The sequence below is a fragment of the Myripristis murdjan genome, chromosome 9 (genome assembly GCF_902150065.1).
Source record: "Myripristis murdjan chromosome 9, fMyrMur1.1, whole genome shotgun sequence".
Taxonomy (NCBI): domain Eukaryota; kingdom Metazoa; phylum Chordata; class Actinopteri; order Holocentriformes; family Holocentridae; genus Myripristis; species Myripristis murdjan.
This window is the reverse complement of record NC_043988.1, coordinates 31402635-31414739: the sequence shown is the minus strand read 5'-3', so window position 1 is coordinate 31414739 and position 12105 is coordinate 31402635. Positions and strand designations below refer to the sequence as shown.

General features: G+C 39.6%; 1 protein-coding gene across 3 annotated transcripts in view; it reads left to right on the top strand.

Annotated features, from left to right (window-relative positions):
* The window catches only part of smarca2 (SWI/SNF related BAF chromatin remodeling complex subunit ATPase 2), a 63038-nt gene that overhangs the window by 23533 nt on the left and 27400 nt on the right, over positions 1-12105 (top strand). For all 3 annotated transcript variants that reach the window (XM_030059595.1, XM_030059597.1, XM_030059596.1), the window contains 6 exons: positions 1427-1669; positions 4284-4397; positions 5058-5162; positions 5997-6083; positions 7402-7448; positions 8838-9004. In XM_030059595.1, the coding sequence (XP_029915455.1) occupies positions 1427-1669; positions 4284-4397; positions 5058-5162; positions 5997-6083; positions 7402-7448; positions 8838-9004 (763 nt within the window). The remainder of the gene's footprint in view (positions 1-1426; positions 1670-4283; positions 4398-5057; positions 5163-5996; positions 6084-7401; positions 7449-8837; positions 9005-12105) is intronic.

Below are 12105 nucleotides of genomic sequence, written 5' to 3'. Positions count from 1 at the left end.
TTGTTCTAGACCACGCAGATGCCTGATAGATGAGGTTTGCCCTACAAGTGCCAGTAACTTTAGATCAAGGAAAGGTGTTTAAAAGTCAATTTAGTATAATTTCCTATGACTGACAACCTAGATTACACTATCTGAATTTTCCTGCGTGCGCTCAGCAATCCAAGGAGGTTAAAACATGTGTTAAGAATTATTTACAAATGTGTTTTCTTACATTTGTTTTTTGTGCAGCTCTGGAATGGCTGTGTTGCAGGGAAAACTATATATTTAGTGGTCAGGAAGTATTTACTCATGCACGCAACATGCAGCGGTCAAGCACACAATATAAAAAATGTGTGCCTGAATTGCGTGTAAACCATGCGAATGTTTTGCTCAACACACCCTCATAATGTGTTTGACCACTTTAATGAACAGTGTAATTAGATAACATATAGAGCCAGAGCAATCATGCAGGTCCATTTTCTGTAACATGATGCTCATTGATTGTAGTGTAGAGAGAAACATCCCTTATGTCATTACACAGTATTGATCCAGTTAGTGCTCAGTGTCATTGTCTGTTGTTTCTTATTTACAGTAATGTTCAGTATTGCAAGTATTATCGGCATCTTAATAACGATCTGCTTGCCTAAATAAAATTTCCAAACTTCGAATCGTTTTTGAAATTGGAACCTGGAGCGCTTCGAAACAAAACTGTGCTTATTTTACTATTTTTTATCTGATTTTTTAGGCAGTGTCTTTAAAACTGCCGGCTATTGTTTGCACTTCTCTACGCAGTAACCACAAAACCTCACAGCAAGCCAGCAAAACATCAGACATCTCTTGCAAAAGCAAACAGTGCTTGCAAAACTTTTCAAACTTTTTTTTTTTTTTTTTAATGGTGGCTTTGCCTCACTATGGTATACACAAACATTGTTTCAGTAAGCAAATGTTCACCTGTGGCTCATGCTCTGATTTGTAGCTGAACTCTTTATCTAAGCCTTATAAGATGCATCAGTGTGGAAAGGCAGTTGTTAATATAGTGTAGCAATGTAGAGACCAGTGTTCATAGTTGCACTGTTGCAAAAAGTGTGTTATTAAATAATAGTTTTTGACACACTTGGTCAATGCATTGGTTATAAGAGTTGATGGTTTCAGAGACAGTGCTTCAAGAACCACTGTTAGTGTTTAAGCATTCAGAAAAAAAACCTGTAAAATGGTTGCGTTTGTGAGGATGTCTGCAGAGAGTATGAATTTGAAGGTCCTTCCCATTTGCTTGTTCCCTCAGGGTAGAAAATCATCACTCAGCATCTCCCCTTGTTTGTGCAGTCAGAATATTTCATCTGCAAAGCTGACCACAGTTTTGACACAATAATTGAGTGCCACTCACTGTCCAAACATGAAAATATCAGTAAACAGGAGCCAATCACATTCTCCTTCGTCATTCATACAGATTCGTTGGAAGTACATGATCGTGGACGAGGGCCACCGTATGAAGAACCACCACTGTAAACTGACCCAGGTGTTGAACACCCACTACGTGGCGCCTCGCCGCCTCCTCCTGACCGGAACGCCGCTGCAGAACAAGCTGCCTGAGCTGTGGGCTCTGCTCAACTTCCTGCTGCCCACCATCTTCAAGAGCTGCAGCACCTTCGAGCAGTGGTTCAACGCCCCGTTCGCCATGACAGGAGAGAGGGTGAGTTCCTCTCTAAGAACAGTGTGGGCTCCTAATCAGTGATTCCCTCAGGGAGAACATTTATGTTTTTAGCTGCTCTAATGACATGACAAATACTTCCTGGTTTGTTTTAGCTCACTTTATGGATAAATACGTTGAGCCTCAGAGCCACAACTGTTCTGTGGTTTACATCTTGTGGTTTTGATGCAGTAAAACCCGTTTGCTTGGTGTCCCACTTTTGGATCTGCACTCAGTTCCAGCTGCTCATACTTGTGGTTTTGGGCTCCTAAGCGTCCGTTAAACGGGATTCTCAGCGTGCAGTATGTCCCGACAAATTGGGACACTTTGCATGCAGTTGGGAAACAAATGCACCAGTGTGCACACGCAACATACATTTAATTCCCACTTCCGCGGATGCCGCTCGGAAGTGGTCATGTAGCAAATGTATATCCCATAAAGCATCACTTCTGTGACATATGGCAACTGTCGCCTGTGTCTCGTGGTCAAAGAAAACAATAAAGAAGCAACAAACTGTCTCAGTGTAAAATCAAGTAATTTGAACAAATAAAGTCTGTTTAATGAAGAGCTCCAAAAGTTTAATGCTAAAAATAAATGATGAACTAAATAAAAACATATTTAGTTAATAAGTAATTAAGAATTATTGATAAAGAAGTATATTTGGATTGATAAAGTCATTGTTAAATTACAACTCATTTGGATTAAAACAGGAGTGGTTTGGTTTGCCCATTTGTCCCATATAATTTGATTGATTAATGTTAATGATTTATCAGTGTTTGATTTTGTATTTTTCCCCCCTTGATCTCAGTAATATGAGGTTATCTCTGTTGTTGCATTCATTCATTATAGGCTAAGTTACAGTAGACCAGCGCAAGCGTTTGGCTGCCTGCCTCTCACTGCTGAATGTTTAACATCTGGAGCCTTTCTGGCCCTAAATTGTTTTCATATGTCGACGCTGTGTCTCAAACATACATCCATATCTCAAATGGTAAAAAACAAAAGCTTTGAAGAGGGAAAATTAATTGTTTAAGTCATTGTTACTTAATTATTTAATAGTTATTGAAACTGACTGCTTTAGGTGAACTCATTATCTCTAGAAGTGATTGTACTTGAGCCACCCCGAAATTAAAGAATATGGAAGCTGCTCGGTGGTGAAATGGGTGAACAAGGTGGTGAACAAGGAAGTGATGCTTCTCCTTTTTCTACAAACCCACTTCCTAATTCTCTGTGACACCCAGCTTCCTGGAAATCCTGTTATGATCTTGAAAAAGTGAAGGAAGAGGTCATTTAAGTCTCATATCAAGTTTGATCTTAACTTGAAGATATACTAAAAACGTGTTTGATGCTTAGATTTGCGCTTATGAAATATTAATAGTCGAGATGAATGTATTATTCATTCGGATTGGTAAATTCTCTCCCACACTGTGGGAAGTTGAGGGTCAGCGGCAGACCAGCACCCTTGTTAGGGATTCTTGCTTAAACTGTGCAGCTTTTTTTTTTTTTTTTTTAACTTGACACAGAAAGTGTGTTTTGTTAGTTCTGCCGTCCTTCAGCTCACCTGGCCAACTTTCTGCGTCAGTATGTGTCATTCACCTTGATGAACAGGCCACTTTGAAACAGCATCTAGTCTGAGTTAACTGTCTGTAAAGCCGTGATAGGAGTTGAAATACCTGACAGCAAACCCAGCCAGTCTGCAGTAAACACAAAGGGAAAAAGACTGGATTGATCTTTGTCTGTCTGTCTGTCGTGTGCGATGTCTGAGCCTCGGCTGCTTGTTTTGGATGACTCTTGGTTGAATGATAGATTTTGACTGTAGGGCAATGCATGCGACAGAATCTACTTGATTCACATAATTTTTCCTCTCACCTAACAGACTTTACTTCATATAAACTTTATTTTATTAGATGTACGATGGATTTCCTAAGCAAAGAAAACAGAGATATTGCTCAGATTTGAAAACAGTAAATTGCCATACTGAATGTGTTGCATAGCTTTTTTAACTTGCATCAAATACAGTGCATGTGTTTGTGCTGGGCGGGGCAACAGTTTCCCACTTGCACTCCTCTTGTTTGCTGCTTGTTGTCACCAGCATCAGCCTCTAGTTTGAGCAGCAAAGCGCAGATGAACTCATGGTGCTACTAATGGACTGCACACTGAGTCTGAAATATGTTTGGAAAGGTTTTGGCTGCATGAGGGACACGAGTATTCACCCTCTCAGTCCACACCATCAAGGTGCTTTTACCCTGTTACTTGTTTATCTGTTTGGTCCAAATGTAAAATAGCAATAACTCAAAATGAAGGTTGAAATGAGAATTTGGGAATGACTCCAGGGTCCCACATGTCTCGCCTGGTCAAACTTGGCAGACCTTTGGTGAATGTGTTTTTACATCGATATCCAACATCCACAAAATGAAACAGATTGGCCCACTACAGCGCCACCACGAGGCCAAAAAGTTCCCAAGCTTCAAGCAGCGATGTCTCTGTGCATCACATATAAAAAAAACAAGAAACAAAAACTTGAACAAAAAACATTACGTCCCTGGTGACTTGTTTTATGTTTTCAACAGGCCTTTTCCGCTGTGATGTAGTACCATATTCTTCATCTTGGCTCTTTCAGGTGGATCTAAACGAGGAGGAGACCATTCTGATCATTCGCCGTCTGCACAAGGTGCTCCGCCCCTTCCTGCTGCGCAGACTGAAGAAAGAGGTGGAGTCCCAGCTGCCAGAGAAGGTCGGACAAAATCAAACTATGAATTAACATGGTCATCTTCCACTGCAGGTCCAAATTCAGACGTTTTCAGTATTCAGTATCGGAGAGTATAGAAAAAGAATTTATTATTCAGAGCATATTTTGTGTATATATAAAATGAGGTGGTATTAATGCAAAGTCACCTGTTCTCAGCTTAATTTCAAACTACTTTATGGAGGCAAACTTAAAATAAGAGTATTTGTGCCAAAGTGTGATGGATTCAGTGACAAGACACCAGACAGAGATGGATGATGAAATTAGCACAGTGCACCTAGCCTGCAACCATCAATATCCCTGTAAACATACTGTTTAGAGTTTGAATGTCTCAGATATCAATATCAATCTGTTAAAAAGAGGCTTCGTTTTACACAGTGTTCATTGCAGTCCTGCACTGTTTTTACCTCTGCACGTTATTCTGCCTTGTACAAAACTTTCCTTTCCTTTGCTTTGATAGCCATTGGTTTCCATTTCTTTGCTTTTGATTTCTTTTCCCTTTTCCCTGTCTTATTTTAAAAACTGTTCCTTTTTTTCCTCATAACACACTTGGTGTCAAAACAGATCAATCAGCCTCACCAGTGAAACGGCTCCGCTGCCTCTTTGACAGTTTTTTTTTTTTTTTTTTTGCCATTGTCATCCTCTCAGGTGGAATATGTCATCAAGTGTGACATGTCTGCCATCCAGAAGGTTCTGTACCGCCACATGCAGAAAGGCATCCTGCTCACTGACGGCTCAGAAAAAGACAAGAAGGTAAATACTGTACGCCAAGGCAGAATTTACCCTCTCATCATCTGCTCTCAGTATCTTGTCTCTGCCTCTGTGGGGCTTTTATTTTATCTTTGTGTTTCATACTGACAAGCTAAAACCAACAGCTCAGAGCGCAGTGCTGTTTACAGTTCGCTGCTGTTTGGTTGGCATCAGAGTCTGCCTGCAAGTTTCTGTACATTAGAAACCATTTGCATTTAAAAAGCACTGTGGATTCAGATGTGTTTCCTAACTTATTTCAAGTTTTAACTTCAGCTTCAGAACATAGACTGTGGCCTGAAGCCTCGGTTTTATTACCCAGTCTGTCAGAACGTCACTAATCTAAGGCGCTTGGGAATGTAAGCTTTGTAGTTTTCCACAAAGTGAGATTCTTTATTCACGTTTTTTATGCATTAGATTTCGCCAGTTAACAGCATATAATTTACCTAAAATATTATATATAAGATAATACTGGTTAACATGTATTTAATGTGCCCAAGTTTCATAAAAGGAACTTCAGACAGCTAATAGCCTATTACTACATTATTGTCATATTCCTTTATTACCTGGGAGAACTTCACAATAAAATCAAGTGTCTTTCGGTTTTCTAAATTCCATCACAACTCCAAATAAATGCACATTTCACTGCATTATTTACAGTTAGTGAAAATGTAAAGTAACCACTTGCAGCTCTGGCATGAAAGCCCCAAATCAGTAAAAAGAATGAATGTAAAAAGAAACTGCAAGCGGTGTGGTTACCATTTTGTGTGTGTTTGAACTGCGGCTTGGACGGCGTCACACTTTCTTGTCCTCATTTTGTTTCCACATGATTTCCTGTAGGGCAAAGGAGGGGCGAAGACCCTGATGAACACCATCATGCAGCTGAAGAAGATCTGCAACCACCCGTACATGTTCCAGCACATTGAGGTGAGCACAGCTATGGCAGGAAAATCTTTTAATACCGACGCTGGTTACAACACAGAGGATCTGATACCGGCCTCTGCTATTTCTCTGCGATTTGCATGAATTACCTGTTAATTAAATTTCTGTTTCCAATCAGATATGGAGTTGGTTATCCGTATTCAAGTAGCTGTTACTTTGAACATTTTCAGCACTTGCCTTGAAATTTCCTTTAAATCTCTGTTGAAAATTATGAAGCAATATGATGAGAGAAGTTCACTGTTTCTCCTCTGTCGGAAAAGTATGAGAAAGCATGGAATATGATTTTGATAATATCCAGGTCTGGATAAGTATGGAAATAGAAGAGTGTATGGAAAAATATTCCTAGACTTTCTTGTATTTGAAGTTTTGTAAAAAGCTGTTTTATAAGTTTTAAAAGCAGAATACAGAAATTGCATTTATAAATTAATCATAAAAGTGGCACATTTTGATTTTGTTCACATTTGGAGGAGGTAGCTGAAGATGTTTTCTGTTTAGTGGGTAGGGCAGAGCGATTCCAACATCTCTCCATATTACAGCACACAAATCGAAGATGGCACTTGCTCCCGAAAGCTACAAGATGAGAAAATGCAAAGTTTCTGAGAAATTGCTTTACCTGTACAAACTATAAAAAAAATGGTTGGTGAAGCACTCTAACACAGATAAAAGAGCGTATGAAGTCATTCAACATCTCTGACACGGGCGAGGCAGCCATCCCTGCTCATATGGAAGGGAAAAAACATAATGATCTTGTGAAAGCATCATCAACACCTGAGGTCTCATCTTTTTTTTTTTTTTTTTTTTTTTTTTTTTTTGCTCAACCCACCAATGTGAAAAGGCCAACAAGCGATGAAGCCACCAGCGCATGTAACAGAATATTTACATGCATGATAAACATGTAGCTGTCTGAGATTTTGAACATAGTCTGAAAAAAAAAAAAAAAAATCCACTGAGATGTCTGGAAATGTATTCCTGGAAAAATCTGGAATTTTGAAGTGGAAAATGTTTATTTGAAACCTTGAAGTTAGCATTTTTCAGTGGCCAGCTTTGTGTTCTGTCAAATTTTCCAAATAAGCTGTCCAAATAAGAATCAAACACAGAGTGAATGCAAAGCTTTTGTTGATTGCTCCATGTTGTTTGGTCCTTCTTTTATTTGCTTTAATTTAGCTGAGCTTTAATTTAGCTCAGCTGCAGAGGTGTTTATTTAAGCTGCCTGCTGCTTCTTTGAATGTACTTAAAAACATAATCTTGATGCAGGTTGATTGTCACCCTCAGATCAATGATATTTTTTTTATTCCTGTGGTAGGAGTCCTTTGCGGAGCACTTGGGCTATCCAAACGGCATCATAAATGGGTAAGTTTGATACTTTTTGACAGCTCATTTCATTGTGTTTGTAACATGGAGTCACACCAGAGTGCTTCCCAAGCGGCAGGCCTGGAGCCACAAAAAGCTAATTTTTCTGACATCAGCTTCAGATTTACAAAACAAACAAAGAAAAAAAAAAAAAACAGTTTGAAAGAGGTTGGACTCAAATTCAGATCTGCACTCTGCATATTCTGGACACAGTTCACAGTGTGGATATGAAATATTATAATACTGTGAGGCAGGCACAGGACAAAATAAACACAGCCTTTGGAGTTGTGTAATGTGTATTTTCATGCCAGCAGTGGTCACACACTGATGTTATCTCAACTCAGAGTTTGCACTAAAACAATAAGGGCTACCACAACCACTTTGCTGTCATTTACAGTTTTGGCACAAAGAGGAGGTTGGTGGTGTTAAAAGCTGAAGGTAGCACTACTGTTTGTTTTGCCATGCTGTGAGTCACTTTGAATTTTTTGTCAAGAGAGGATTGATAGATTGAACTCTCATACAAAATACAAAAATACAAAAGTGTATTTTTCAAGTAATTTGAAGGATAATTTATGGGATGAGCATCATCATTGTCAAGTTAGAAGATATTTTATTTGCCATTTCAATGCAGTTGATTTGAATTTACTTCAGTGCAGTAAAAAAATCACAATATCAAAAGTAATCAGGTAAAAGACAATAAGTTTTAAAAGAAAAACAGCAATCATACAAAATGTACACAAATTATATCAAAATCAAAACATGTAATTTGCAGTATACTAGGTTAAGGGTTAGGATTAAAAACTAATCCTAACCATTGGTCATCAGTGTAAGTAGAAGTTATAGAATTAATTTCTTTGATTTGATGTAAAGCTCTATTTCTTTTTTCACCTCTGTTGAACTGGTAGAAAACTTTTGATGGATTTTTAAATTTATTTATTTATTTATTTTTTGACGTTTGTGCTCAAATCGATGCCACATTGGCAAAGAAACACTATTCCCACACATTGGCAGTATCACACTCCCCTGTGTTGTGTGGATTTGTGGATCTGTAAAGACATTTGTCACAAGCCCCTTCTGCTGAATGCTGTTTTTAATACATTTGATTGATTGAATACTTCCAAGAAAAAGGGTAGATACTTTTGAAATTTTAGGTTTCCAATAAATTGAGTTTTTAAAGGTCTTAAAAGGTGTAACGGGTTACATAGAATTCAAATTCTGTCATTTTCATTTACTCTGAATACGTTGGCACGATTATCCATTGGGGTTAAAAACAAAAACAAGTGTGGTGAACCAAGGATGCCCGTTCTAAGAAAGTCCCAGAGGCTAAAACAGTCACCATCAGCATTGATCTGCTCTTTGCTCATGTTATTCCCTATCAACTGTTTTCAGGCATGATCTATATCGGGCCTCTGGGAAATTTGAGCTGCTGGATCGCATCCTGCCCAAACTACAGGCCACCAACCACAGAGTTCTTCTCTTCTGCCAGATGACGTCTCTCATGACCATCATGGAGGACTACTTTGCTTACCGCAACTTCCTCTATCTGCGCCTGGACGGTGAGCTCAGCCATGCAGTAAATTCCACAGTAGCAAATCGTCTCATTATCAGATAATTAACGTAAATCTGCTCTTGTAATGTGTGTTGGTACCTACCGCCAGATGACTTTGCACTCCCTGTAAATGTAAAAGTGAGATTGCTACGTCTCACTCGTCTAGTAAGTTTCTTATCTTAGCACAGATTTTGCTGGAAGTAATTAATCTTTGTAATAACAGCATTTTCTTTAAAATCGTGTGTAGGTCAGAGACTCAGCATGAGTTGAGTGTCTCTGAGGTGTAGGAGATTACAACTGGTCTCCGATCCTCTAGCATCTGTGTTGCACAGTCAAGAGTTCAGGACGAGTCAGTTTTGGTTAATTAGACAGACGGGCAGACGTGTGCGTACGGGCGAAACTTTTTTACCATTGAGATGAGCCCACATCCTGCTCTGCCCGCCCACATCACTTGCCCCGCCAATATAAAAAGCCCATATGCTGCACCATTACTCTGCAACTGATTGAGCTAGTAACAACTGATTAAGAAACGCTGTGTGCTTTACTAAAGCCTCATGTAACCTTACACATAATACCAACAACAACAGGAACAACAACAATAATAGTAATACTGCTGCTACTACTACTAATTATGATAATATTAAAGAACAAAGAGATCTGAGTTCAGGTATTGGAATTGGATTGGTGCATCTCTACTTATTAGCTGTACTGTCGAAATGTGCTGGCTCTGGATTTTGATTTAATAGACTGGGCGAGTGACTGACCCCACCTTTTTGAAAAAGATGCAGTGTGCAGTTTTGACCACTAGATGGTGTTGTCAGTACAAACTGTGTAAACGCACAAAGCGCACTCACCCACCACATAACGTATGTTCTACTGAGTCAGTGTTAGTTGTCAGCCAAAGTAAGGAAAAAAACACGTTTTATGACGGAAACGATGGATGTAACTCTCACAAGGCTGCCGTTTGATTATTTGGAGTGGTTTGCCTCTGAGCTTCACTTTGAAAATGCGGTGAAATGGCAGACTTAGGTACTAGGTAGATTCTGAATGAACTTTTTGTGCCGCTGCATCACTTATGTTTGAGGCTTTTTGTTTGTTTTTTTGGAGCTTGATCGAGTGATTGGTTACCTGAACGACAAATGTAAAATCCAGTCATTCACTGCCCCACAAAGCCGGCATCAACCTGGCTATGTGTGTGTGCTGGGGAGGGAAGAGGATTTACCACAGAAAAAAATCTAAGTTTTCAGAGCTCAAAAACTCAGCAGCCATGACGATAACAATAGAGTAACTGGCATGAATCTAAAACACTTGTGAACCACGATGTTGTGTTATGTTCATTTGTACTTCACCTAGTTTTGTACCCATTGAGTTTTGACTTCATTTCCTTTATTTAGTTCTGAGTATTTTCTCGCTCCTTATGAACCATATCACAGTTTACCTGTAAGGGGACTGAGGCAGTCTTGGTGAAGTTATTTGTTGGGGTTTTAATGGGATTGTTCTTAACCGCCCTTACAAGCCGAACTAAAGGAAGTGAAGGCACAGAGTTTGGAATAATCTCTCCAAACATGCTCGGCGTGAATGTACCCTAAGAGAATGTGTAGTGGCCTCAGGCGGAGATTAAGAGGCGTAATCCTCTGATTCTTAGCAGCTCATGAAAAAGGGCAAGAAATCAAAAATAAGCTATATTCCCTGCTTCTACACAATCACAGTTCCTTTCCTAAAGGAGTAATGAGGTATTTTTGAAATTAGGCTCTATTTCTGGCGTCTCTACTGAGTTTCATTGATTGCATTAGCACTGAGAAACATACCGCTAAAAATTAAAATATCCATTGATTTTAAAATCCAGAACGTAGGCAACCATTGTCAGTGGTTGCTAAGGCTGTTAACATGGGAGCTTGACCGCCTGGCTTTTGTAGAATAAGGAGAAACAGAGGATTTGTTCCGTGCCGACTGCTGTTCCCTGAGGGTTACCTTCTAATGAGATGGCAGAGGGAAGCAGGGGAGAGACAGCCTGTAGCATCAAGGCTAATCGACCAAAGACTGAGGGTCTTGAATCCAAAAAGGAAAATTATGGGTGTTTTTCAGAGCTACTTTGCAAATGGTTCAATTGTATAGTTTAGAGGTAAGTATTTACCAACACCATGGTTCACAAGTCATTAATGCAGCCAGAAATACCCAGGATACCAGGATCAAACATGAGCACTGAAATGTACATCACTGGTCTTATCTCAAATGCATACCTTACATTATAGTTCTTGTAGTTTCTTGCGCTTTTGCACTAGAATAACCTTAAGTTGTTAGAAGTCAAAGTAGCCAGATTATTATGGTACTTTAGGCTATTTTTTAACTCAACCAATCCCCCACACCAGGGAAACCAAGCTCTTAGCAGCCATTACACGGTTTTGACACTTGACAGGCCTGCATTACTGTAATCATCTCGCCATCTCAACCTCTGAGACAGCTGACATTTTTAGCCTGGAACAGCCGTTTCTACCCCTCAGAAAGTGAATTGTAACACCAGATAAACACTAAAATTTTGGCTCCCACAGCCGGCTTGTTAATGGCCTGTCCTGCAGGGGGTGAGAAATTAAATCCCCCGCCCCCCCCCCCTCCACTCCCTGTAGAAATCAAATAAAAAATGACTGTATCTTTTGCAATGAAGTCTTAAGATCAATTCACTTATGGATTTTTTCGATATTTAATTTAACTCTGCTTTCATGCTTGTCAGATAGAAAGAATCAAAGTCTTTCTAAATCTAAATTGTGAGGTCCCTCATAGCTCCCGTCGCCACTGCTCAGTGTGAGGCGACAGGCAATCTTATCAGCCATTAGGGCCGGCAACCGAGACCGGGTTTCAATTGAGAAACTGTTATTGATTCCCATTTTTTCTTTCATAGATTGAGCAAAATGTACAACGCGCTATTGAATTGTCTCGCTCGTTGTTATTCCTTGTCTTGGAGCGGGGAGGCAGATCAGGTATTGAGCCTCTTTGCTGCTGTTTCTCTGTCACGTTTGAAGCCGTCTCACTGGTCAGAAAGGAGACACAGTGCACGATGACATCTTTACTGCCCTCAAAACAACAAGCTTCGGATTTAGAAAACAGTGAAAC